Genomic DNA, 25226 nt, shown 5'->3' on the forward strand with positions numbered 1-25226 from the left:
TTGACAATACATTTTTTTTAAAAAAATTCAAGTTAAAATTAACAGTGACCAATACTTTATTATGTTTTGTTCAGGCCAGGCTGGCTTGCTGGAAAAGCCAACTTTTTAGGGTGCGTCGGAAGGACCGGAGGTCGGGGATTATACGAAGCTCCGGGGGCAGCTCATTCCAGAGGGAAGGCGCTCCCACAGAGAAGACTCTACCCCTGGGGGTCACTAGCCGACACTGTCTGGCCGACGGCACCCTGAGGAGGCCAACTCTGTGGGATCGCACTGGATGGTGGGAGGCTACCAGTGGCAGTAGGTGGTCTCGCAGGTAGGATCTGTGCTAGAGTAGTGGGCATGGCCAACTCAACATCACTCACGTTGGTGGACGCTTCACCTTAGCTGTTACAATGGTAATAAGGGTTAACCAGAGAGGCAGTTTCTATATGCAGGTCAATAAAGATTAGGCTAGAAACAACACCAGAATGTTTCCTTCCTGCCTTCCTTACAGGATTAGGCCTGTAAAGTGGAAAAAAACAAAATGATATTTCTTCCAACAACCGGTTCTCCGAACTGCTTAGAAAGTTACCAACCGGTTCTCCTGAATAGGTGCGAACTGGCTGAATCCCACCACTGCTATGACGATTAACAACATTTTGACTTATGATCTTGTTTACAGCTTTCAAAACAATTCAGGAGGAGTGTTCCAGGCCTTATGTGAGTACTGCACTTCCAAACTATATGTTTAAGGAGCTTTTTCAGGCTTCAGCCCAGGTCTGTAAACAATAGGCAGCGATAACTTTATTTTAGACTCGTGCAAAAACCTGAAAAAAAGGTAATGCATAGCACAGAGGTGTTGCACTCATGCAATATCAGAAGCATGTGTTTTAAATCATTTCTGAAGTTTTCAAAAGCTAAGTAATTATAGCAGAATTGCTTTGCACCATTGCAACTTTAAACAAACTGCTTGGTCAGTTTTACCACACTCTGGTTGATCAGAGGGAGCCTTGACTGGCTGGTATTCTTCTCTAACTGTATTAAAACGTCCAAGAGTGAAGATGATTATACAACTAGCTTAAAGTAATTCAGAAGGAATAGGTAGAAGTAGCCTGCTCTTTTTACAGTTGCAACTCCTGGGTTCTGCAAACAGGCAAATAAGTTGCTTAGTTAGAAATAGAGGATGGGGTGGGGAGTACAAGGAAGGTACAAAATTATTCATATCACTTTGTGGGATACATATTCAAAGCAGCTGTTTACATCCAAGTAACCCATAAGCCTAGAAAAAAGGTCTTTAGAAAACCACAGACACAAGAGCCGGGGTGGCGCAATGGTTAGAGTCAATACTGCAGGCTACTTCAGCTGACTGCTAGTTCGGCGGTTCGGCTGTTCAAATCTCACCGGCTCAGGGTTGACTCAGCCTTCCATCCTTCCGAGGTGGGTAAAATGAGGACCCGGATTGTTGTTGGGGGCAATATGCTGACTCTGTAAACCGCTTAGAGGGGGCTGAAAGCCCCATGAAGCGGTATATAAGTCTAACTGCTATTGCTATTGCTATGTCCTCCCTTTTCCCTCCCAGTTGAGGAAAGGACTCCACAGAATGTTGTCTATGCAGCACGAGTTCCACATTCATCATTTGTCAGTAAGACATTGGTTAATTATTATGTATTCAATTTTTAATTTATGATGTTCATAAATTCACACCTGAATCCTTCAAGACCTAGACTTTTATTCTAAATACTTTTCCACATTAGCCCTTGTTAAAGAGCTTCACGGCTTTTTCAAGTCATGGAACTTATTAGTTTTTTAAAAAACAACAACAACAACCTGGATCTGTAAAATGGAGGCCATGGTTTGTTTTTCATGGAAGAACAAGTCAAACTCTTTCCATTACAAACGGCCGTGACCAAATTAACTTCATTCTTCCCTTAGTGTGTGCCATGGAATTCCCTCAAGTTCTCATGCAGCTTGGAATTCACAGAACACAGTTTGAAAAAAACCTCCTCTAGATGATCCGGGGACCACAGCTTAGCTATGATGTGTGAATTTCAGACATGACTTAAGCATGATGGATCTGGGTCTTCTGTACTGTTTAATGACTTTCATTTAGTGCTCCATCGTAAAATACAAATATCCAATGCAAATCGGAATCCTTTCTCCATATTCACTTAAAACTTGGCTAGTGGAAGACACATCTTTTCTTGAAGAGACATGATGTCACTCTCTGGCCCTTGTGTAAATACATCATTTAACCTTTTTATAACTAGGAAGATAAGTAGTTTTGCATGTGCACCTGTCTGGGAAATTTGCTAAGAACATCCGCTTAAATTATAAATGTTTTGCAAATAGAAAAAAATTGCTATTCGTGGAGTTCTAATAATGTTTACAGAATAATAGAATTCACAAAACTATTCTCATAGCCTTTTTTAATCTTACAAACAATTACAGAAATATAATACTAATTTTATAAGTGCTACATTAGTTCTACATTACAGAATTTGTATTAAAGTCTTCCTGGCTGATTCATCATAATCGCTCAAATCATCTAACGTTTTGACTTAATGAATATATTTCTAATACAATCTTAGCATCCTAGAACTAATTCCCTATTAGAAGTACACTGATGACAAATGTGACTATGACATTCCAAAATCCTAAACAATTGTAAAATATTTCTATATATAGATAAACATCAGGGAAAATTGGAAGTCCACCAGTTCATGGATTTTTAAAAAATGATGTTGGTAAAATAAATGGTCAACAACCATTTGGAACTAAACAACAGAGTTTCTTAAATAGAACCAAGAGCATTTTTATCCACATATCCACTGGCTCAGAAGAAAGAAAGAAAGAAAGAAAGAAAGAAAGAAAGAAAGAAAGAAAGAAAGAAAGAAAGAAAGAAAGAAAGAAAGAAAAAAAGAAAAAAAGAGAAAGAGAAAGGGAGAGAGAGGGAGAGGGGGGACTCATGTGATACTGATGTTTCCAGTCAATATTTGACTCGGTAAAATATGCTATTTGATATGAAAAGCAGGTGATGAGCATGGAAGAGATGCATGGAAATACTGTAACCAACTGACACTTTCTACAATTTGTAATGGAAGATGGTTTTTTTTAATTTTTATGTTTGTTTGTCTTTGTTCAAAAATAAATAAAAATTGTTTATTTTTTTAAAAAACTGCATAATACATGAATGAACATAGGTAGTATTCAGCAGGTTCTGACCAGTTCTGGAGAACCGGTAGCGGAAATTTTGAGTAGTTCGGAGAACCAGTAAATGCCACCTCTGACTGACCGCACCTCCATCTATTCTCTGAATCCTGAGTCCCAGCTGATCTGGAGGGAATGGGGATTTTGCAGTAACCTTCCCCTGGAGTTTAGATTTTAGATTTAGATTTTAACTTTATTTGTATGCCGCCCTTTTCCCTGAGGGGACTCAGGGCGGCTCACAATTCAGGGGGAGGGAAGTACAAAACAAGTTATACACATAAAGACAATACATCGTTAAAAAGCACAACAGTCATACTATTCGGGTGGGGTTGAAGTCTTTTAGCCCCAGGCTTGTCGGGACAGCCAGGTTTTAAGGGCTATGCGGAAGGTCTGGAGGGTGGTGAGGGTACGAATCTCCACGGGGAGCTCGTTCCACAGGGTCGGAGCAGCCACCGAGAAGGCTCTCCTCCGGGTCGTTGCCAGTCGACATTGACCGGCTGATGGAATTCGGAGGAGGCCTAGTCTATGGGATCTTATTGGCCTAGTGGAAGTAATTGGAGTGGAGTGTGGAGGGAATGGAGATTTTACAGTATCCTTCCCCTGCCATGCCCATCAAGCCACGCCCACCAAGCCATGCCATGCCCGCCAAGCCACACCCACCAAACCATGCCACGCCCACCAAACCACGCTCACAGAACCAGTAGTAAAAAAAAATTGAATCCTACTACTGAACAAACAACAAAGAAAAGCTTATTTCATTGGTGATAATGTTTTAAGACACGGAGATTTAAAATTTAGACAAACCAAATTTTGGGCCACATGCATAAAAATCCAGTTTTTGAGAAAAAGAAGCACACACTGCTATTTTGCAGTTTAATCTCAAATATATTAAGAAATGAAGTTTCCTACTAATTGAAATCTGAATTGATAAGTAAGAGTGAGTTTGCAATCCTAGCACTAGGTATTCTGTTCCTCCCCACAGCAAAATGCTATATGCTTAGCAGTTCTAGGCTTTTTTTGAAAATAAATTTACTACACAAGTTAATGAAACTAATTAACTGTCTTCTTTAAACATGTCTTAACAGTCCTTTTCCTGCTATTTTGGCTGCCAGGTAAAACGTGTTTTGTTCACTGCTACAATTATAACATTGGATCGTATTTGAAAGAATGGAGAATATTCACAGACTATTTCATCAGTCATCAACGATACAATTTCATGAATATCATTTTTACTGAAATGTAATATCAGCGACGTTAGTGCATCAAAATATCACTAAAAAAAAAAGATATACCATAGTACTTTCTCTAATTTACCATTGAAATAAATTTTAGTTCGTTTGCTTCTTAGTCAGCAGCAGAAATGGTTCACCGACAAATGCGCGATACACAAAACTGCGCCAACAAAACCGCACTGACAAAACCATGACGTCAAAATCGCGAATTGATTTTTGACAATAGTGCGATGACAAATGCACGACGACAAAATCATGCGTATGTACGTTATAACCCTAACCCTAACTCTAAAAAATTTTCGATTTTATTATCATCGTGCTTTTGTCGGCGCGATTTTGACATCGCGAATTTCTGGGTGTGATTTTGACGTCGCGGTTTTGTCATCGCGGTTTTGTCATCGCGGTTTTGTCATCGCGGTTTTGTCATCGCGGTTTTGTCGTCGCGCTTTTGTCTATCGCGCATTTGTCAGGTCACGGCACAAATTACTCTTCAGCTCCCATTATTTTTTTCTAATTCAACATTTTAAGCAGGTTGCATTAGTAGATTTTACATTTGTCTTTCTCGGTTTTCTAGCTGTCATTCACTGTTGTTAGTTTTGAGTTAAGAATCACAATTAGCAAGTACTTTCAACCAGATTTAGCACATTTTCTATGTGCTGAAATCTTCAATGAACATACAGATCGAGCCAGGTAAATGTTCACTGCATCTATATCATAACACACAACCAAACAATCAAAACCACAAAAATAGAATTGTTAGGCAAAGGTGATAGTATTATATCCATCACATTAACCTAAGTGTGAGTGCACAAAATGCAGATTCTATAGTAATTGCACTACTATATGTTGACTGGATTGTGCCAATGTTTCCATTGCACGGCACATACAAGAAACATAGGGATAGCATGTTCAGTGTCTATTATTGGAGATGTCTGGACAAACGTCTTTATACCAAGAACACAAATATTCAAATTGCAGTTTGGGTCTTGTGAGATTACTATAACAATGTTATAGCAATAGCAGTTAGACTTATATACCGCTTCATATGGCTTTCAGCCCTCTCTAAGCGGTTTACAGAGTCAGCATATCACCCCCACAGTCTGGGTCCTCATTTCACCCACCTTGGAAGGATGGAAGGCTGAGTCAACCTTGAGCTGGTGAGATTTGAACTGCCGAACTGCAGATAGCAGTCAGCTGAAGTGGCCTGCAGCACTGCACCCTAACCACTGCACTACCTCGGCTCTTCACCATCACCATCATCAAAATTTCTCTCCAACTAAATAATCTCTAACGCTTACCAGTTGAATCTATTGTAATATTTGTCTTCAAAAATAATTTATACTTCTAGGTTTTGTTATTATGTTATTTATGTTAAGTTATTTTACATAACTATAATATTACTTGGAGGTGGCAAAATAAATACATTCAAATACAGCTAAATATCTACGGAGATTTTCAGTCATCCAGATCATGGTTGTCCCAAAGGTGCTTTTTCAAGAGGCAATTGGACTTTCTCGTTTTTCTTTCAAGAAGTGAAAGTTAGCAGATGTGTTAATATGCACTTAATTTTCTTTGTATATTTCCCTTTGATTATTTCCCACTAGAAAGATTTCGGGTTTGTATTTTATCTGTTCTCCTGTAATTTCTTGCACCCATTTCCATATTTAGTTTAATTTCTTATCTGAATTAGGCAAATGCTATTCTAGCTGTAGTTAGCAGATGTGTTAATATGTACTTAATTTTCTTTGTATATTTCCCTTTGATTATTTCCCAGTAGAAAGATTTCGGGTTTGTATTTTATCTGTTCTCCTGTAATTTCTTGCACCCATTCCCAAATTTAGTTTAATTTCTTATCTGAATTAGGCAAATGCTATTCTAGCTGTAGTTAGCAGATGTGTTAATATGTACTTAATTTTCTTTGTATATTTCCCTTTGATTATTTCCCAGTAGAAAGATTTTGGGTTTGTATTTTATCTGTTCTCCTGTAATTTCTTGCACCCATTTCCAAATTTAGTTTAATTTCTTATCTGAATTAGGCAAATGCTATTCTAGCTGTAGTTAGCAGATGTTGTTAATATGTACTTAATTTTCTTTGTATATTTCCCTTTGATTATTTCCCAGTAGAAAGATTTCGGGTTTGTATTTTATCTGTTCTCCTGTAATTTCTTGCACCCATTCCCAAATGTAGTTTAATTTCTTATCTGAATTAGGCAAATGCTATTCTAGCTGTAGTTAGCAGATGTGTTAATATGTACTTAATTTTCTTTGTATATTTCCCTTTGATTATTTCCCAGTAGAAAGATTTCGGGTTTGTATTTTATCTGTTCTCCTGTAATTTCTTGCACCCATTTCCAAATTTTTGTCCAATATTTTTGTCTTTCCGGGCAGGTCCACCATATGTGATAATAAGTCCCTTGTACTTTTTTACACTTCCAGCAGGTCGGCTTCATGTTTGGGTACATTTTAGCCAATCTTGTTGGTGATAAATGCCAACGATAAAACATTTTGTATATATTTCCCTTCCCAGCATTCTTAAACCGGTTATTCTAAACCTGCCTAGAGCAGCATCGAAAACAGTACCATGGTCAGTACCACAGAAGCATGGAATGTCAGCTATCTATAATACAGAAAGGTAACATATGTGTAATGGCTAACAAATTATGCCGAGTATTTAACGATACTCAGAATCAGAAAGAAATGGAACTCGAAATTAAATATGTCAATTTTTCCCGGATGACAAAATCAACTTTAATCCCAAAGATATGGTTTCATATAAAGCCAACGCATAGCAAAACAGAATTATTATTTCTCATCACCTCCTTCAATAAGAAGTACACTCCACCACTTAAAATCAAGAGCCGAGGTGACGCAGTGGTTAAATGCAGCACTGCAGGCTACTTCAGCTGACTGCAGTTCTGCAGTTCGGCGGTTCAAATCTCACCGGCTCAGGGTTGACTCAGCCTTCCATCCTTCCGAGGTGGGTGAAATGAGGACCCGGATTGTTGTTGGGGGGCGATATGCTGACTCTGTAAACCGCTTAGAGAGGGCTGAAAGCCCTATGAAGCGGTATATAAGTCTAACTGCTATTGCTATTGCTATAGCTTGCTGATTTAACAGGCACTAGGAACTGAATTTCGGATGCTATGCATAGACAAGAATTTTCAGCGTATCAAAGTTTAAGAAATACTGAATATATCTGTCATGATTATTTATTTAATTTATAAGACGCCCGCCATGCCCAAATGTATCTACTAATCAAATTGATATGGCCATCCACCTCACTGGAGGAAACTCTGGGCAGCAAACGACAATCAAATAAAAAGAAACAAAAATGTACATTCTATTCTAAGCATATGATAAAATCTTGAAATACAAAACTCCAGACGAGGAAGGATAAAAATGATCACCTCACTGCCGGAGCCATCTAAAGCAAGCCTCCGGTTGCTTGGTAGCTGCAGGCTTGAGATCACAAACAAGTCTTAAGGGCTTTTGGAATATAAAAATATAAAAATGAGCCTGTAATAAAAGATGAAAGAGAAAGAACCAAAGGCTCTTTCTATTTCTGATAATAACAGTCTATCAAGAGCAATTAGAGGCTCCTTAGCTTGAATACAGGTTAGTTTAAGAATGAGGTCTAACCTTGTCCTTAATTTCTGTGTGAACCAGAAATGTCTTTACGTCAAATTTTTACCGTGTGTGAACCAGAAGAGTATTATTGTACAATATTGTATACTTAGGATACAGTACAAGTAGGATTGTGTAGTAAACTTGAACCATTCACTCAAATCGTTATGAATTTAACTCAAATTTTGCTACAGTTCGGCTTGGCTATGGATCATCCTTTAAGCTGGATGTTCTTTGTAGGTCTTGCTGTTATATTAATATTTTGGGAGGCACTAGCCCAAATGTTGGATATTGTATAATCTTCGAAATAAGAGACGTGTCTTCATTCAGCGGGATCCCTATCGAGCCCTGAAACATAACTTTCTGTTTGCCTGGTCTCAGGCCAAACTTCATAACATAATATGCAGTTACACTAAGGAATGCAGTTTGACTATATAATTTAGATTTTTATTCTGCTCTGTGAACTGGAGGTCATTAGCATCAGCTTGAGAGGAGGGGGGTCGTTGCAAGGAGTTTTGGCATAGCAACTGGAAAGAGGGGGGGGATGAGGATGGTCACTGGAGGAAAAAGATAAAAGAAAAGTTGACAGCCAGATAGCTGTTAGTCTCCTGTAGTACAAGAGCATATGGGATTCAGCCGGTTCGCACCCCTTCGGGAGAACCGGTTTTAACTTTCTGAGCAGTTTGGTGAACTGGTTGTTGGAAGAAATAATTAGGGCAGAGAACCAGTTGTTAAATTATTTGAATCCCACCACTGCATATACTGCAATAAGAGCCGAGGTGGCGCAGTGGTTAAATGCAGCACTGCAGGCTACTTCAGCTGACTGCAGTTCTGCAGTTCGGCTGTTCAAATCTCACCGGCTCAGGGTTGACTCAGCCTTCCATCCTTCCGAGGTGGGTAAAATGAGGACCCGGATTGTTGTTGGGGGCGATATGCTGACTCTGTAAACCGCTTAGAGAGGGCTGAAAGCCCTATGAAGCGGTATATAAGTCTAACTGCTATTGCTATTGCTATAATAAATAATAGAGTTTGGAGTTCCTCAACACGTTTCTACAGGTTTTAACCATACAAATAGTCCTCCACTTACAACTGTTGAATTAGTGACTGTTCAAAGTTACAACGGCACTGAAAAAAGTGACTCATGACCAATTTTTCACACTTTACGACCGTCGCGGCATCCCCATGGTCACGTGATGAAAATCCAGATGCTTGGCAAGCGGTTGATACTTAACAACCATTGCTGTGTCCCCATGTGATCCCCTTTTGCGATCTTCTGACAATGGGGAAAGCCAGATTCACTTAACAACCAAGTTACTGACTTATCCACTGCAGTGACTCACTTAACAACCGTGGCAATGAAAGGTCCTCCAACAGGACAAAACTCGTTTTAGCAAACGTTACAATGAACAGCAGAAACATGGGGCTCACTAATATGATTTTGAACCTTACAACGGCAGCAAGACTATTGGTGGCGCAGTACTGGAAGAAGGAAGAATTGCCTACTATTCAAGAATGGACACTAAAAGTAACAAGCTTAGCAGAGACGGCTAAAATATCAGCATATCTTAAGGACCATTCAGATGCGAAATATAAGATGGAATGGAGAAGATGGATTGACTATATTCAGAAATAAATATGGGACTAAGAAACTCCAGATAGCTTATGAGTGAATGAGCAAGGAAGGATACAATTTGCTTAAAGTTAGCTTCACAAAAGGGGAGTTAAAAACTACAAGTGAGGGATGATGCTATAGTCTTGTTAGCTTATTTTAGAATATGGATGTTAATGTTTATACCCTGTATTTGCTCTGGGAGGTTGGGGGGGGGGGAAATTGGGGGGAGGGGAGGCATATATTTGTAAAACTTTTTTCTTTAAAATTTTCAATTTAAAAAAAAAAGAAACATCGGGTTCATTGTGGTTGTAAGTTGAGGATTACCTGTATTGCCTAATAGCTCAAATGGAGGGGGGGGGGTTTTCTTTTTTTATTTTTATAAATTTTTATTTTAAACACACAAGCACATCAACAAAAAACAAACACATGACTTAAGACAACATAGGAACAAAGAGTTCCATCGCATATCATTCAGCAGTTCCGTATTGGTTTCTTTGCAGTTAGTGTTTTCCCTTCTATACATTTCTATCTTGCATTCATGGTCTCCTTATTCGTTATCCATTTTTATGTACAATTCTATGTTTATTTATACTTAGCTATTTATAACCAAATATTGTTTACCTAAATTGTGCTTTATATTCTTACTGTCGCTTATTCTCTTACATACAATTCTAGGTATACATTCACGTGGTTATTCTTTTTCTTTGCCATTCTTATACTTCTGTTATTCCATTTAAAAGGTTATAATATACAGTTTGAGTTGCTTTGTTTACCATCCCTAGCGCCTGTTATGACACCACCTTATTTTCTCCATCTTTTCTTTTCTCTCTCCCTTCCTTCTCTACTTCCTTGCTTCCTCCTCCTCCTTCCCCTACTTTCTTCCCTTACCTCTCCCCTACTCTTCCCCTCTCTCTTCCCCTTCCTGTCCTCTCTCCTTCTCTTTCTCTCCCATCCTTCCTCCTCTCCTTCTCTTTCTCTCCCTTCCACCCACCTTTCCTTATCTCTTTCTGTCTTCCCTTACCTCTCCTCCATTCTTCCTCTTCCTTTCCTACTATCTCTCCTTCTCTTTCTCTCCCTTCCTCCCTCCTCTCCTTCTCTTTCTCTCCCTCCCTCCCTCCTCTCCTTACCTCTTTCTTCTTCCCTTACCTCTGCTCCACTCTTCCTCTTCCTTTCCTACTATCTCTCCTTCTCTTTCTCTCCCTTCCTCCCTCCTCTCCTTCTCTCCCTTCCACCCAACTCTCCTTACCTCTTTCTTCTTCCCTTACCTCCCCTCCCCTCTTCCTTTCCTACTATCTCTCCTTCTCTTTCTCTCCTTTCCACCCCCCTCTCCTTTCCCTTCCTTCATCCCTCCCTTCTCTACTTCCTCTTCCTGGAAAGGGGGGGGGTTCAATTGCCTGCCTTAAACCAGGACCACCCACCCCATTCCCAGGGGACGGACCCCTGCCTCTCACTCACCCAGGTTGACGAAGCTCATGATCATGTCGGCCTCGTTGAGAAAAGCGCTGTCCTGCGAGGTGGCTAAGCTAGGACCGCCGGAGGCGCCCAGGTTGTGGGTCAGGAGAGTTTTGGGCTGCGGGGGTCGCGCAGTGGAGATGTGCCGGGTGCCCCCGACGTGATGCTCGGGCTCTCCTCCCTCCTCCACCGCCGCCGCTTCCTCCTCCTCCTCCTCCTCGCCGGACAGGGTGTTGTAGAGATCCAGCATGAAGAGGGGCGCGGAGTTCAGCCTGCCCAGCGGAGGCTGCTGCTGCTGCCGCCGGCGTTGCTGCGGGAGAGGCACTTCGAGCTCTCCGGGCTGCTGCAGCTGAAGCCCGTGCGAGGGCCGGGGCCGGTGTGGCAAGCCCAGCACGGAGAGGATTTCCTTCTGCATCTCCCGCTTCTCGTGGGACTTCAGACGGCGGTAGAGGAAGCCCGCTTGGGAGGAAGAAGAGGTGGAGACGGGACCCTGAGCCTGAGTCTTCCCGCTCCCGAAGCCCGCGGCGCTCGGGCTGCCCAGGAGAAGCGCCCCCGCGGCGGGCAGGAGAGGCAGCCCGGGCAGGGCGCAGCAGCACCAGCAATAGCTCCCGCACACCACCGCCCACCACCAAACCCAGCGCAGCCTCCACGGCATCGCTTTCCCCCCCATTCACACGTTCACTTCAAGAGCTGAGTCTCGCCGCTGGGAGAAGCTGGGAGCTCCTGCTTCCCCTTCTTGCTTCCACCTTCCCCCCCTCCTGCCCCGTCCTTTCCCCTCGGCGGGGTGGCAGCGGGGCTAATTCACGGGAGGGGAAGAGAAACGCGCGGAGCTGCCCTCCTTCTCCACGACTCCATCCCCCGCTTCCATCCAGGGGCCCCGGGGTGGTGGTGGAGGGGACACACACAGCCGCAAAGGGGTCTCTCTCTCTCTCTCTCTCCCTCCCTCTCCCTCTCTCTCTCTCTCCCTCCCTCTCCCTCTCTCCCTCTCTCTCTCTCCCTCTCCCTCTCTCTTCCTCTCTCCCTCTCTCCCTCTCCCTCTCTCTTCCTCTCTCTCCCTCTCCCTCTCTCTTCCTCTCTCCCTCTCTCCCTCTCCCTCTCTCCCTCTCTCTCCCTCTCTCTCTCTCTCTCGCCTCCTGGCCCCTTTCTGGCGAACTCAGGCGCAACCCTCTGGATCTCGCGCATCTCCCGCTATCCCTGCGCGGGGTGTTAAGACTCGCTCAGGGCAAGTTCAGCGCTCGGGCGCTCGTCTCTCTTTTTCCAACCGAGTCCGGTCGCTTTTTTGCGCGCCTCCGGTAGCTTCCAATCGAGTCCGGTAGCTTTTTGCGCGCCTCCGGTAGCTTCCAATCGAGTCCGGTAACTTTTTTTGCGCGCCTCCGGCAGCTTCCAATCGAGTCCGGTAGCTTTTTTTGCGCGCCTCTTCCTGCGCCAAACCTAAGGGAGAGCAGCCCGCGCAAGCCCCCTTTTCACAGGACTGAAGTTCTCGGAGGAAAGGGGGAATAATTAAAAAAAAAGGTGGAAGTTCTCGACAAGAGACCGAGCGGGAGAAGGCAAAAACGAAACAAAAATCCCCCCCAAAATAATCCCAAACTCCTAATCCTCCAACTCCTCCTTTTTCTTTCTCCCCGAGACTCCCCGGGCAGAAAAAAAGAAGCGTCCCGAACTCCGCAGATGGTGGTTTCCTTCTTCGCCCCCGCGCAGAAGTCTGCGCCAAAGATGAGACCGATCCTAACGGCGCGCGCGCTGCTCCTGGCGTCCGCCTGGGCAGCTCTTTGGAGTCGCTGGGGTTTCTTGCGAACGCGGCTGCCGAGCCTCGCAGGTACCGCGCGATCCTCCAGCTGGCCGGCAGAAGCGGCCCGCCTCTTTTCTCTCTCTCTCTCTCTCTCTTTCTCTCTCTCTCTCTTTCTCTCTCTCTGGACGGGCGGCGGAGGAGGCGACTTATGAAAGCGGCTCCCGGTCCCTATCCGTCACGGCTTGGAAACCTCTCCGCCCCCCCGAGAAGAGGCGTTGCCTCCTTGTTTGCTGCCCCCTCGTTTAGGCACCCAGCTCGGCTAAATGGGGCTAAGTAAGATAGGCGGGTACAGTTTAAACCCCCTATGAGAGAGGCTTTAACACGTGTGAATGAGGGCTGGCCTGATACGCAGGTGCTGGGAAACTTCCCTTGGCCAGGTTTTGAAGCGGGGAGATTGGGGGGAGGGATTCTTCGCTTTTCAAGAATAAAATAATAATTTGCAATGGGTATGGTTTGTATTTCTAGCTCACTATTTTATGCTTCTGTTTATGTATAATCTCACACTTTTTTACTTCCTAGAGCAGTGTTTTTCAACCTTTTTTGTGCAAAGGCACACTTTTTTCATGAAAAAAATCACGAGGCACACCACCATTAGAAAATGTTAAAAAAATTTAACTCTGTGCCTATATTGACTATATATAAAGTAATTTTCCCACGGCACACCTTACACTATGTCACGGCACACTAGTGTGCCACGGCACAGTGGTTGAAAAACACTGTCCTAGAGCAATATGATAAAAGTTTTGGGGAAGACACTTGTGTCTCAAGAAATACTCTGTTGCTGAATTAAAACCCAAAGAACAATGGTGCAGCCCTCCAGGTTTCACAATACTCATTGTAGGAGTTCTTCAATTAAGAGATCACCTTGCCTGAAACAGGAAGCTCCTTATAAACTCAAATATAGTATAAATTTGAATTCTTGCCCAGAGGGAGGAGGAGGGAGGGAGGGAGGGAGGGAGGGAGGGAGGAAGGAAGGAAGGAAGGAAGGAAGGAAGGAACTATAGTTAAAGAACTATAAAAGCAACAATCTACAAAGAACATATTCCTTCCTACACTTCCAAGAGTATAAGAATAAAATGCTTTCAAGTCATTGTATAGAACTACATATCCCTACCGATATCTCTAGCTGTACCAAAATTTGGCAGCATAATCTTAGGGGATTTCTCAGTGTCTTAGTTTTAACTTACCCTTACCCTGCGTAACATTCACGTTTCAGAAAAAATTATTTGCCATCTTTTATTACTTTGCTTCCTAGTAATATGTCTTAACTTAGTTTTAATACCGTTTTTAAATAAACTAAATTTCCTCTCCCCCAAAAAGAAAAGAAAAAAACATCTGTAAGGAGAAATAAGGACAGGGACACACTTTGCCTGAACTTGTATTTAAGATTTACAAAACCCATCAAGTTACAGGGTCCAATCTGGTCCCAGTGACCGACCCAGATTAGATCCTGCAACATTATCCTGGGACACGTATATTGGCCTTCATTCGTGACCAACAAGTTGCTCCGTAGGGTTCCACCACAAAACCGCGGATGACAAAATCGCGCTCGACGAAAACGCGTACGTGACGTCATCACAGCGCGATGAAAACATCGCGCTGTGATCGATAAATGTAAAAATAAAGCGAAAACCTTACCCTAACCCCCCCAAACCTAACCCTAAACCTAACCCTTAACCTAACCCTAAATCTAACCCTAACCTAACCCTTAACCTAACGCTAAACCTAACCCTTAACCTAACCCTAAACCTAACGCTAAACCTAACCCTAAACCTAACCCTTAACCTAACCCTAAATCTAACCCTAACCTAACCCTTAACCTAACGCTAAACCTAACGCTAACCCTTAACCTAACGCTAAACGTAACCCTAACGCTCTAAACCTAACCCTAACCCTTAACCTAACCCTAACCCTAACCCTAACCCTTACCCTTACCGTTATGTGAGTCGGCTTGCTTTAATTTTATTTTTATTTCAATTTTTAATTTTTTCGTCGCGCTGTGATGACGTCAAATGCGCGCTTTCGTCGAGCGCGATTTTGTCCTCCGCGGTTTTGACGGGTCACGGCTCCATAGAGCCCTAAATGGAAGGAGAAATGCTTTACACCCTCTTAATTAAACTCTCTTAAGAGTTTATCACCGCTTGCTGTTCATTCAGAATTTCTAAGACACTGCGTCCTCTTTCCCATTTCGGTTATATTTTGTATCACTAGTCTTATGAAAACTAAGTAGTTCTCAATTAATGACCATTCATTCAACAACCATTCAAAGTTATAATGTGGCTGAAGAAAGGATAGTTATGGCCAGTTCTTGAAATAATGGCCATTGCAAGCCTTCCCATCACCTGATCAAAATGTCAGTGCTTGATAGCCAACTCCATCTATGACCGAAAGGGGGCTTCAACTATCACCACCTACCTCTCTCCCCATCCCAATCTCTGCCCTTATGGATGTCTTGCACTCCATCATCTTACAGCCCAGTGGTGGGTTTCAAATTTTTTTAGAACCTCTTCTGTAGGTGTGGCCTGCTTTGTGGGAGTGGCTTGCTGGTCACGTGACTGGGTGGGGGTGGCTTGCCAGCCATGTGACTTGATGGGCCAACTTGTAAAATGTGGTGAAACTCATTTGCTTAGCAACCAAAATGTTGGCTCAGGAACTCTGGCATTTGAAGCACGCAAGTCTTACTGTCAAGTAGACAGTAACTGTTGCACCCCTAACTCTTTAGGGAAAAAAAAACACCCAGGGGTGTTCAAACTTGACAGCTTTAAGACTTGTGGACTTCAACTCCCAGAATTCCTCCTCTCGCTCTTCATCTTGATGATGTGTGGACGGGCGGGGTGGAGGGATCTGGAACCGGTTCTAAATGGCACTGTAGATTTCTGGAACCTCTTCTATAGAAGAGGTTAGAACTGGCAGGAACCCACCCCTGCTACAGCCCCCAGATGATCTTCCTCCTCCTGATGCCGATAAAAGTTCACCGATGTTCACCCTGGCCCTTCACAAAGCAGCTGCTGGTTCACCAGGCTGCCTTCCCAAAGGCGTGCACAATCTTGCTCAAGTCACATGCCGCCTTTGCACGGGGAATCCTTCTTGTGAGATCTTTGGATGGAGCACAGGGGTGGCAGGCAGTGGAGTTCAGGCTGGCCAAAAGGACAGAGGTGGGAGAAATAGGTGGGAGGGAAGGGTCCCTTACCTCACCACGGCTCTGGGTTGGGAGCAGTGGTGGGTTGCTAATCCCGTTCCAACCGGTTCGGTTGGAACGGGGGCGGCGGCGTCCTCGTGCACGCGCGCAGTTCACGCATGCGTCTTAGCGCCTGCGCGATGCTCCAGCTGCTCATGGAGAATCACGCAGGCGCTGTATGTGCCATGCGCCTGTGTGGAAGCGCAGAAGCCTTCAAAGACCGGTAAGGAGCGCGGGCGGGTGAGCGGGCTCTTCGCCGTTCCCGGAAGTTACTTACTTCCGGGTTCGCCGACCAACCGGTTCGCGGGGACTGCCACGACCCGGTTGAAACCCACCCCTGGTTGGGAGATACCAAGCTGGGAACGGCGCGGATTGGGGTGGATCCCCATCCAAAGACCAGGTAGGATTTGGTTAGAAATGGCAACTGGGACTTTCTAGGGATTGCTGTTGCTAAGTGATGGACTCACGTGACACTGCACCTTACTGGGACTGGAAATCCCAGTCCCAGTAACTATTAACTAAGGAGTACCTGCATCCCTTTGTAATTTGGATTGAGCTCTTCGGAATGCACTTTTAGAGCAAGGGAATTGTTGATAAAATCCCCTGTTAAATAGTCCAGTAATCAGCTGTAACAGTCAAGAATGTTCAGTGGTAGGTTTCAAAAATTGTTCGAACCTATTCTGTGGGTGTGGCCTCCTTTGTGGGAGTGGCTTGCTGCCCATGTGACCGGATGGGAGTGGCTTGCCGCCCATGTGACCGGATATGAAGATGCCGGCGACACTTGTCAGAACCACCTTAAATTACCTCACACACAGCACTGGCATGGAGAAGAATAGGATGTAAACCTGTTTTTTAAAAGGCGTCTTTGGTTTGCGTTAAAACAACTTCAACACACGCAATGTTCTGATTGCACCACAAACGCAGTAGTCATCCTTACCTTTCACAGAGGCACTGAGTTTTATAAATAGGAGCATGATAGTGTAGAATAATCATATCCAAGGACCAGTGGTGGGTTTCAAAAAAAAAATGGGACCTCTTCTGTAGGTGTGGCCTGCTTTCCGGGTCCACCGGTGGAACCTCTTCTAACCGGTTCGGTAGATTTGACGAACCGGTTCTACCGAATAGGTGCGAACTGGTAGGGACCCACCTCTGAGAATGTTCTACCTGTAATGCAATAGAGAAGCAAGAACTGATCAGGTGCAGGCTACTACAAGTACTTTGCTAAATTATGACCCTTGTTTAATCATCACTACAAGTCGCATTCTAACTTTTTATGGATTTGTGTAGCTCTTCAGAAGGTCACAGAAAACTCTTGACAGGTCAGGTCTGGTTAGCATTTGGATGGCAGAACACCAGGGAATATTATCAAGGCTGGAAGCTAGACTAGGAAATAAAACAAATCAAAATGAAAGCAATCCCATTCTGTTGCCAAGAAAATTACATGGGGCATGCCCATTAAACAAGCAGAATCAAACTTAACCTAGAGACATGGCTTTAAAAAATGGCAATCCTATTTGGGGGGGGGAAATCAAAAGAGCAGATTATACAATAGGGGGGAAAATCCCTAAACAAATGATTAAATCAAAATATTATGCAGATGTGTGTTTCCTCCTATTCTTCAGTTGACTTATGGAGGCTCTCATACGAAAAGCAATGTATCTTATTTCACAAGTGGAGTAGTTAACAGGAAGCCCTAATAGCTTGTAAATAACTTAAACAGGAAGTCCATGAACTCAGAACAGTTTTTTTTAAAATAAACTAAGTAATAAATCTTGGTTCCTTCCAAAAGATTCCTCAAGATAACAGGCATATTTTCCTTTGGCTGACAAATAAACCGAATGCAGACAGCAGAGTAATTTAACTGTTATTAAAAACAGTACATCTAAAGTGTCAAAAAAACGCAATGCATTCCATAACCATTTGGCTCCTGTAAAACACTGGCTGTTTCTGTACATTGTGCTAACCTATGATCTCCTTAGCTTTGATTTCCTAAGTCACAATTGGCTGGGATCACCCAGCAAACTAAGCAAGAACAATCCAAACCACTTTACAGGCTGTCTCAAGTGTTTAAACTTAATCCCAGGTTGGTTTAAGTCTACCTTGTATGCAGTGGTGGGTTTCAAAAAATGTTCGAACCTACTCTGTGGGTGTGGCCTCCTTTGTGGGAGTGGCTTGCTGCCCATGTCACTGGATGGGAGTGGCTTGCCACCCATGTGACCGGATGGGAGTGGCTTGCCGGCCGTGTGTTCTCTCTCTCTCTCTCTCTCTCTCTCTCTCTCTCTCTCTCTCTCTCTCTCTCTCTCTCTCTCTCTCCTTCCTTTTGTCTCTGTCCCTTTTTCCATTTTTTCTTTCATCTCTCTCTCACTTTTTCTTTCTTTTTTTCTTTTTTCTTTCTTCCTTTCTTTCTCTTTCTCTCTCTGTGTGAGTCTCTCTCTCTCTCCTTCCTTTTGTCTCTCTGTCCCTTTTTCCATTTTTTCTTTCATCTCTCTCTCACTTTTTCTTTCTTTTCTTCTTTTTTCTTTCTTCCGTTCTTTCTCTTTCTCTCTCTGTGTGAGTCTCTCTCTCTCTCTCTCTGTCTCTGTCTCTCTCTCTCTCTCTGTGTGTGTGTGTGTGTGTGTGAGTGGTGGGTTTAAAAAAAATTGGAACCTCTTCTGTAGGTGTGGCCTGCTTTCCGGGTCCACTGGTGGAACCTCTTCTAACCGGTTCGGTAAATTTGACGAACCAGTTCTACCGAACTGGTGCAAACTGGTAGGAACCCCCACCTCTGCTTGTATGACAAGCTGAGACAAAAATCTACCCTCCTCACACACACTTTTTTCTCCTATAAGCAAGGAGCTGTGATCTAAGTTCAAACTTAGGATTCAAAGCACGGCATTATACTGTGCATCATGCAGTTTATGTCAATAAAGGGTTCACCGATAAAACCGCGACGTCAAAACCGCGCCCACAAATGCGCACCGACAAAAGCGCGCCATCAACAAACAACATAGTGGGACGCGTAAACAACGTTATAACCCTAACCCTAACCCTAACCCTAACCCTAGTCGTGCTTTTGTGGGTGCGCTTTTGACGTCGCGGTTTCGTCACCGCGGTTTTGTCGGGTGCGCATTTGTTGGGCGCGCATTTGTCGGGTCACGCAATAAAGAGACAGAGATGATAAAATGGTTGCAAGATGTATTAAAGCAGCAAGATTCTAACGATCAGCTGTCTCCAGCTGAACAGAAATATAGCTTCTGTTTACTCTATAACATTGTCAATATTGCTATTATTGAAAAGTGTTTACAGAGTTACCAATAGGCTTCCGTCAAAATATAATATAAGAGAATGAGTGACAGAGCAAAATTTGCTATCTGCCCTGTCCTCCTTATGCTGACTTTTATCTCAGCCAAAATGTTTCCGTTCTGTGACATCTTAGGCCATACTCTACTGCTGTGTTGTAATCCTTCTCATAAACCTGAATAAAGCAATACTCTGCCAGCAAGATATTTGCTATCCTTATTGTTGATCTATTTCCAGATGTATTGCCTCCATTTCAAGTCAAGGCAATCACCTGTCTAGGAAGGTCTCACTTTGAATTGAGAAGCTGGAGAAGTATTTTCTTATTCCATTATCATTTAGAAGAGGTGTGTAAAGGTGCTGTTGGTCCCAATCCCAGATATTTGGAAAGCACCACAAATACAATACAAGACCACAGGCTTTGTATTTCGTTCTGGGGTTCATATAGAATGATCCTTTGTGCTGTGTGTAGCATCCATGCTGGTGTGGGAAGTTATCATCCAGCCCTCTGCCAGAAAAATGAAATATCCTAGGAAATATTGAAAAAGCAGAATGTTCCTCTGGATATGAAAAGAAACATGTTTTAAAAGACTGAAGCTTCCTGCCCATCCCCACTTTGTCAATGGGCCATTGAGAAGGCCAGGCTAGTCCACTTTACATAATAAAGAGTTCCCCACTGCAGCCGGGGGGGGGGGGGGATGGGAGTAAAGGCATGATAATGTTGGAACTTTACTTAACTGACCACATGGCATCTGAGAACTCATCCATACCTGGATTCAAAACAGAGCCTAGAGAGTTGCCCCTGCATGGCCCCATGGGAGTCTGACAACCAATCAGAATACATTTCATACACAGGAACAGGAAACAGAGAGGTGGGACTGAACAGGTTATAAAAAGCCTAGCAAGCCCCTCCCTCAGCCCTTCTCTTCTTCTCCACCAACATTGAAGCATGTGATCACCTTTTCTGTTCAGGGCTCAAGCCATGTGGCCCTGTCCAACAATAAACCATCTTTCCCAGCAGCCTCCATGTCTCCAGTGTCTTTTTCCCCACTTGGAGCCGAACCCAGAAGGACATTTCTTTCATCACTGGGATCCAGGCTCAAAGGATTAGAAATCTGTTCTCTTTCTCCTCTCCTGGGATAGGAATAGGGAGATTCAATAAATCAATGATTCTGAGAAACCCCACCCCACCAGCCATCATCCATCTTTGAACTGCAAGAACAAGACCACCACATTAGTGTTTCTCAACCTTGACAACTGTGAGGTGGGAGGACTTCATCTTCCAGAGTTCCAAGGCCAGCAATGGTCCATACTGGTCACTTGTCTCTATTCATTTTTCCATCTATGTCTCTCTCTTATTATTATTTGGGAACTAGGAAGAGGGATATACATTTCCAAATCTCATTCTACTTTCTTAGCTGACTATTTCTATTGAAGTTGATTTGCAAAATAAATGCTTAAAACGTACGTCTGTTCAATAAATGCTTAAATCCTCAAAAACAATTCTCCCTTCTCCAAATCTGCTAGATTCCTTGCTTCTCTTCAGCCTAACAATTGAGGGACTGCACCTGTTCAAAGAAAAGTTGACTCTACTCATTAGCTTTAGCCATCCATAGTAGCAGCCACAAGGCTGCCATCTATCATGAAGTCATTGTATAAGTGACATGAATCAGGGAAATTGTATTATATAAGTGACACGAATTAGGGAAATCACATCATGGCACACAATATGTAATTCATATCATTTGTACAGTGACACCGTGATATCCCTTCTCCTCTCTCGCCAGGACATTGCTGGCTGGGTTAAGTCAGAATATAGTTTGTTTCCTTTGGCTTTAATGCAGTACTTTGTATAACGTCAAGACACTGTGATGATGGCTTAGCATAATATGGGAGCCCAGCAGGGGTGGGTTCCTGCCAGTTCTGAGCCAACAAGACTGGAGGAGGAATTCTGGGAGTTGAAGTCCACAAGTCTTAAAGCTGTCAAGTTTGAACACCCCTGGTTTTTTTTTTCTAAAGGGTTAGGGGGAGCAAGGGGCTTGTAACTTGACAGCTTTAAGACTTGCGTGCTTCAAGTGCCAGAGTTCCTGAGCCGACATTTTGGTTGCTAAGCAAGAGCGTTGTTAAGTGAGTTTCACCACATTTTACAAGTTGGCCATGCCCACCCAGTCACATGGTTGGTAAGCCACTCCCACCCAGTCACATGGCTGGCAAGCCACTCCCACAAAACAGGCCACACCTACAGAAGAGGTTCTAAAAAAATTTGAAACCCACCACTGGAGCCCAGCCTCATTCCCTGTGAGCAGCTGGGTGGAATGCGTCTTTTCAATAATTATTTTGCTGTGAAATTTAGAGCAGAACTTTCCAGAACCTTTTCATTGCTATTTTTTTCCCCTTAAAGCCATTTGTGAATTAAAGCTACATATTGAATTGAACTTTATTTATATGAAACATTCTGGAGTTTCAGTGCTGTTAGAAAATGTTCCGCTTATTTTAATTTAATTTAAAAATAATTTGGATGTTCTTCACATTGCTCAGAAATTGATTAAAAAGAGACTCTGTAGCCTTATTATAATTTTTCATACAAAATTAAAGTTTTTGTTCATTTTAAATGTTTATATTAAAATATCAACAATATTTTAAAACCTATTCTCAAAAAAGGACCTGAAATATTTCCTTGGTCATTGAAAGACATAGGTGTTTTGTGAGGTGTTTAAGGATACACAATCACACATTAATACTATTAAAAGAATGTTTCACCTCCTCATGTTTGCTCTCTCTCTTTCTCAAACTTTCCTTTCACTCCTCCACCTTTAAAAATGTTATGAATTCGGAATTGCTTTAGAAAATCATATTTTCCTACTCAGGGATGACATCTGGTGGTGAACCAGAATCAGCTTTTAAAAATGATCCCGTAAAAGAAAAAAAATGTCAGTTTGCTTCTTAAATTAGTTTCTTTAAATTCTTGCCTCAAGCCAAGATATAGTCTATCGTAAAGTGCTTATGGTATGTCAGCTCTTTCTGGTGAAATGATGTATTTAATTAATACATTAAACTATGAGTGCATCTTCTGTTATCATCAGAAAAGCCTAAATATAAACATATATATATATGTTTATATTTAGGCTTTTCTATGTTTATATATATATGTTTATATATATATGTGTGTGTGTGTGTGTGTGTGTGTGTGTGTGCTGATATATATATATATATATATATATATATATGTGTGTGTGTGTGTGTGTGTGTGTGTGTTTGTGCTGATATATATATATATATATATATATATATATATATATATATATATATATATATATATATATATATATATATATATATATATATATGTTATATTTATGCTGATAAATAAATAAAGGGAGACTAGTATAGATCTATTTCAAGCTATTTAGCTCTCATCAGCTAGCCATACCCAAGTTTTTGGGAATCGAACCTGTGCTCTATTGCCTCCCAGGCAGGGAGTTAACCATTTGAGCTACAGAGAACGACTCCTTTATCAGCCAGCCAGGGTGGGAGGTATATACTCTGTAGCTCAAATGGTTAACTCCCTGCCTGGGAGGCAATAGAGCACAGGTTCGATTCCCAAAAACTTGGGTATGGCTAGCTGATGAGAGCTAAATAGCTTGAAATAGATCTATACTAGTCTCCCTTTATTTATTTATCAGCATAAATATAACAAATGTAACAAAAAAGGCAACAGTAAAAAATATTGGGTTTCTGTCTGGATGGACTCTTGTGACGAGCCTAATGACAGAGAGTGGAAGTGTGACCTTCCTCCCATACTTGGGCATACCAGGGGTTGTGACTTTAAGTATATATATATATATATATATATATATATATATATATATATATATATATATATATATATATATATATATATATATATATATATATATATATGTATACACTTAAAGTACATACACATACATACATACATACATACACACACATACATACATATATATATACATACATACACATATATATATACATACATACATATATATACATACATACATATATATATACATATATATATATAAGATTTTTACAACCCCTGGTAAGCCCCAATTATGGGAGGAAGCTAACTGCTTCCATCATCTGTCAATCGGCTCGTCACAAGAGTCCATCACGACAGAAACCCAATATTTTTACTGTTGCCTTTGTTATATTTGTGTTTTTTATTTGTGCTGATAAATAAATAAAGGGAGACTAGTATAGATCTATTTCAAGCTATTTAGCTCTCATCAGCTAGCCATACCCTTACTGGGATTTGAACCTGGGCTATATTACATACTAGGCAGACATCTTAGCCATTAGGCCACAGTCTTGTATTACTTAGATGTATCTAATGTTCAATTCCTTGTTCTGACCTAGGCTCCCCAAGAGCATGAAACAAACTCCTTGTCCCGACAAAAAACCCTTTTATTAATTTACTGTGAATTCTGCTCATTCACATCCAGCAAAGTCTTTCAAGGGAGGATTTACAGTCACAGACCTTATCTGGCTTGGAGAGCTGACAGGGTTGATATCTACAAAACTGGTCACAAACCAATTAAGCGAACTAATTGTCTCCTGCAAACTCCACTCTCCTTTCGCTCCTCTTTTATTTCCTCTGGGAGGGGCCATTCATAATCCATCTGTGGCCTTACTCCCAAGTCGACCCCTGTTCTTTAGCTGTTCCCTTCATCTGGCAACTCTGCGCATGTGCACACTGGGGACAGGCTCCAGCTGTTCGTCTGCCTCACTGATGTCTGACTCTGAAGGCAGCTGATAACTGGCATACGACTCTGGCCCCCTCTCTGCCTCCCACACAGAGCCTTCCCCAGAGTCCAGGACTGGCCCATGTTCCTCCCCAGCCTCCTCACACCTATTCGGTAGAACCGGTTCGTCAAATCTACCGAACCGGTTAGAAGAGGTTCCACCAGTGGACCCGGAAAGCAGGCCACACCTACAGAAGAGGTTCCAAAAATTTTTGAAACCCACCACTGGTCCTTGGATATGATTATTCTACACTTGTGGCGGGCCACAACACCCCTTTCACATGAACATTTTAACACTGAGATCAAAATCAGCTAAAAATATTATTCCCCCTTCTTTAATACTAAAATATTCCAATCTTAGAAAGCATATCCACTCAAATTAGTATATAAATATGTAAGATTGATTCTAAGTCATTCCAGAATTCTGGAGGTTTCAAATACATTCCAAATAAATTGTATCTACATTTCAGATACATTCCATGTTCAGGAAAAAAAAAATTACAGAGAGAAGATGATATTCCCAAAATGCATCAGAACAAGAAATGGGAAGCCCCTTGACATGTATATTTATTCATTCACTTTGAGCCATATATACATAAACAAAGCAAGAGATTGCAGTTGAAAAATAGACATTCGTCAAAGAGGATGTATAGGATTGTCCATCCTGAACCACAAATCATTTCTCTCTTCCGCAAACCCCCAAACCTGTACACAATTGTGTACATAATTGTGTACACAATTACGTACACAGTTTCAATATTTACTGGGGGTGGGCCTAAACCATTTACTTTGGCGAAATAATCCCATTTGGTTTTAGTTACTGCCAGAAGACGGGAGATCTTTTCTCTGTACCTCCATCTTCCTGACAAATGCCTAAAATGTACTACCCATTTTCACAATGCCGTAATCAGGGACGGATTTAGATGAAAAGAGGCCCTAGGCTATTCCACTTATGAGGCCCTTTCACCTCCCATTTTTAAGTTTGTAAATTGCATGAGAGACAATAAAATCATTACTGTGATATATATCAATATATATCAATATATATAGCTGGCCTCCCGACGGAGGGCGGCTCTGCTCTGCGGCAAAGGCA

At 42.3% G+C, this 25226-nt stretch overlaps 1 protein-coding gene across 1 annotated transcript in view; it reads right to left on the reverse strand.

The window, feature by feature from the left end:
• Positions 1-11776, reverse strand: part of BMP6 (bone morphogenetic protein 6) — an 88639-nt gene extending 76863 nt beyond the window's left edge. The window contains exon 1 of the mRNA XM_087707491.1: positions 11110-11776. Within this exon, the coding sequence (XP_087563617.1) occupies positions 11110-11776 (667 nt within the window). The remainder of the gene's footprint in view (positions 1-11109) is intronic.
• Between the last annotated feature and the right edge of the window lie 13450 nt (positions 11777-25226).

The sequence above is a fragment of the Thamnophis sirtalis genome, unplaced genomic scaffold (genome assembly GCF_051295495.1).
Source record: "Thamnophis sirtalis isolate CommonGarterSnake01/CBP01778 unplaced genomic scaffold, rThaSir2_p1.2 scaffold_2, whole genome shotgun sequence".
In the NCBI taxonomy this organism is placed as follows: domain Eukaryota; kingdom Metazoa; phylum Chordata; class Lepidosauria; order Squamata; family Natricidae; genus Thamnophis; species Thamnophis sirtalis.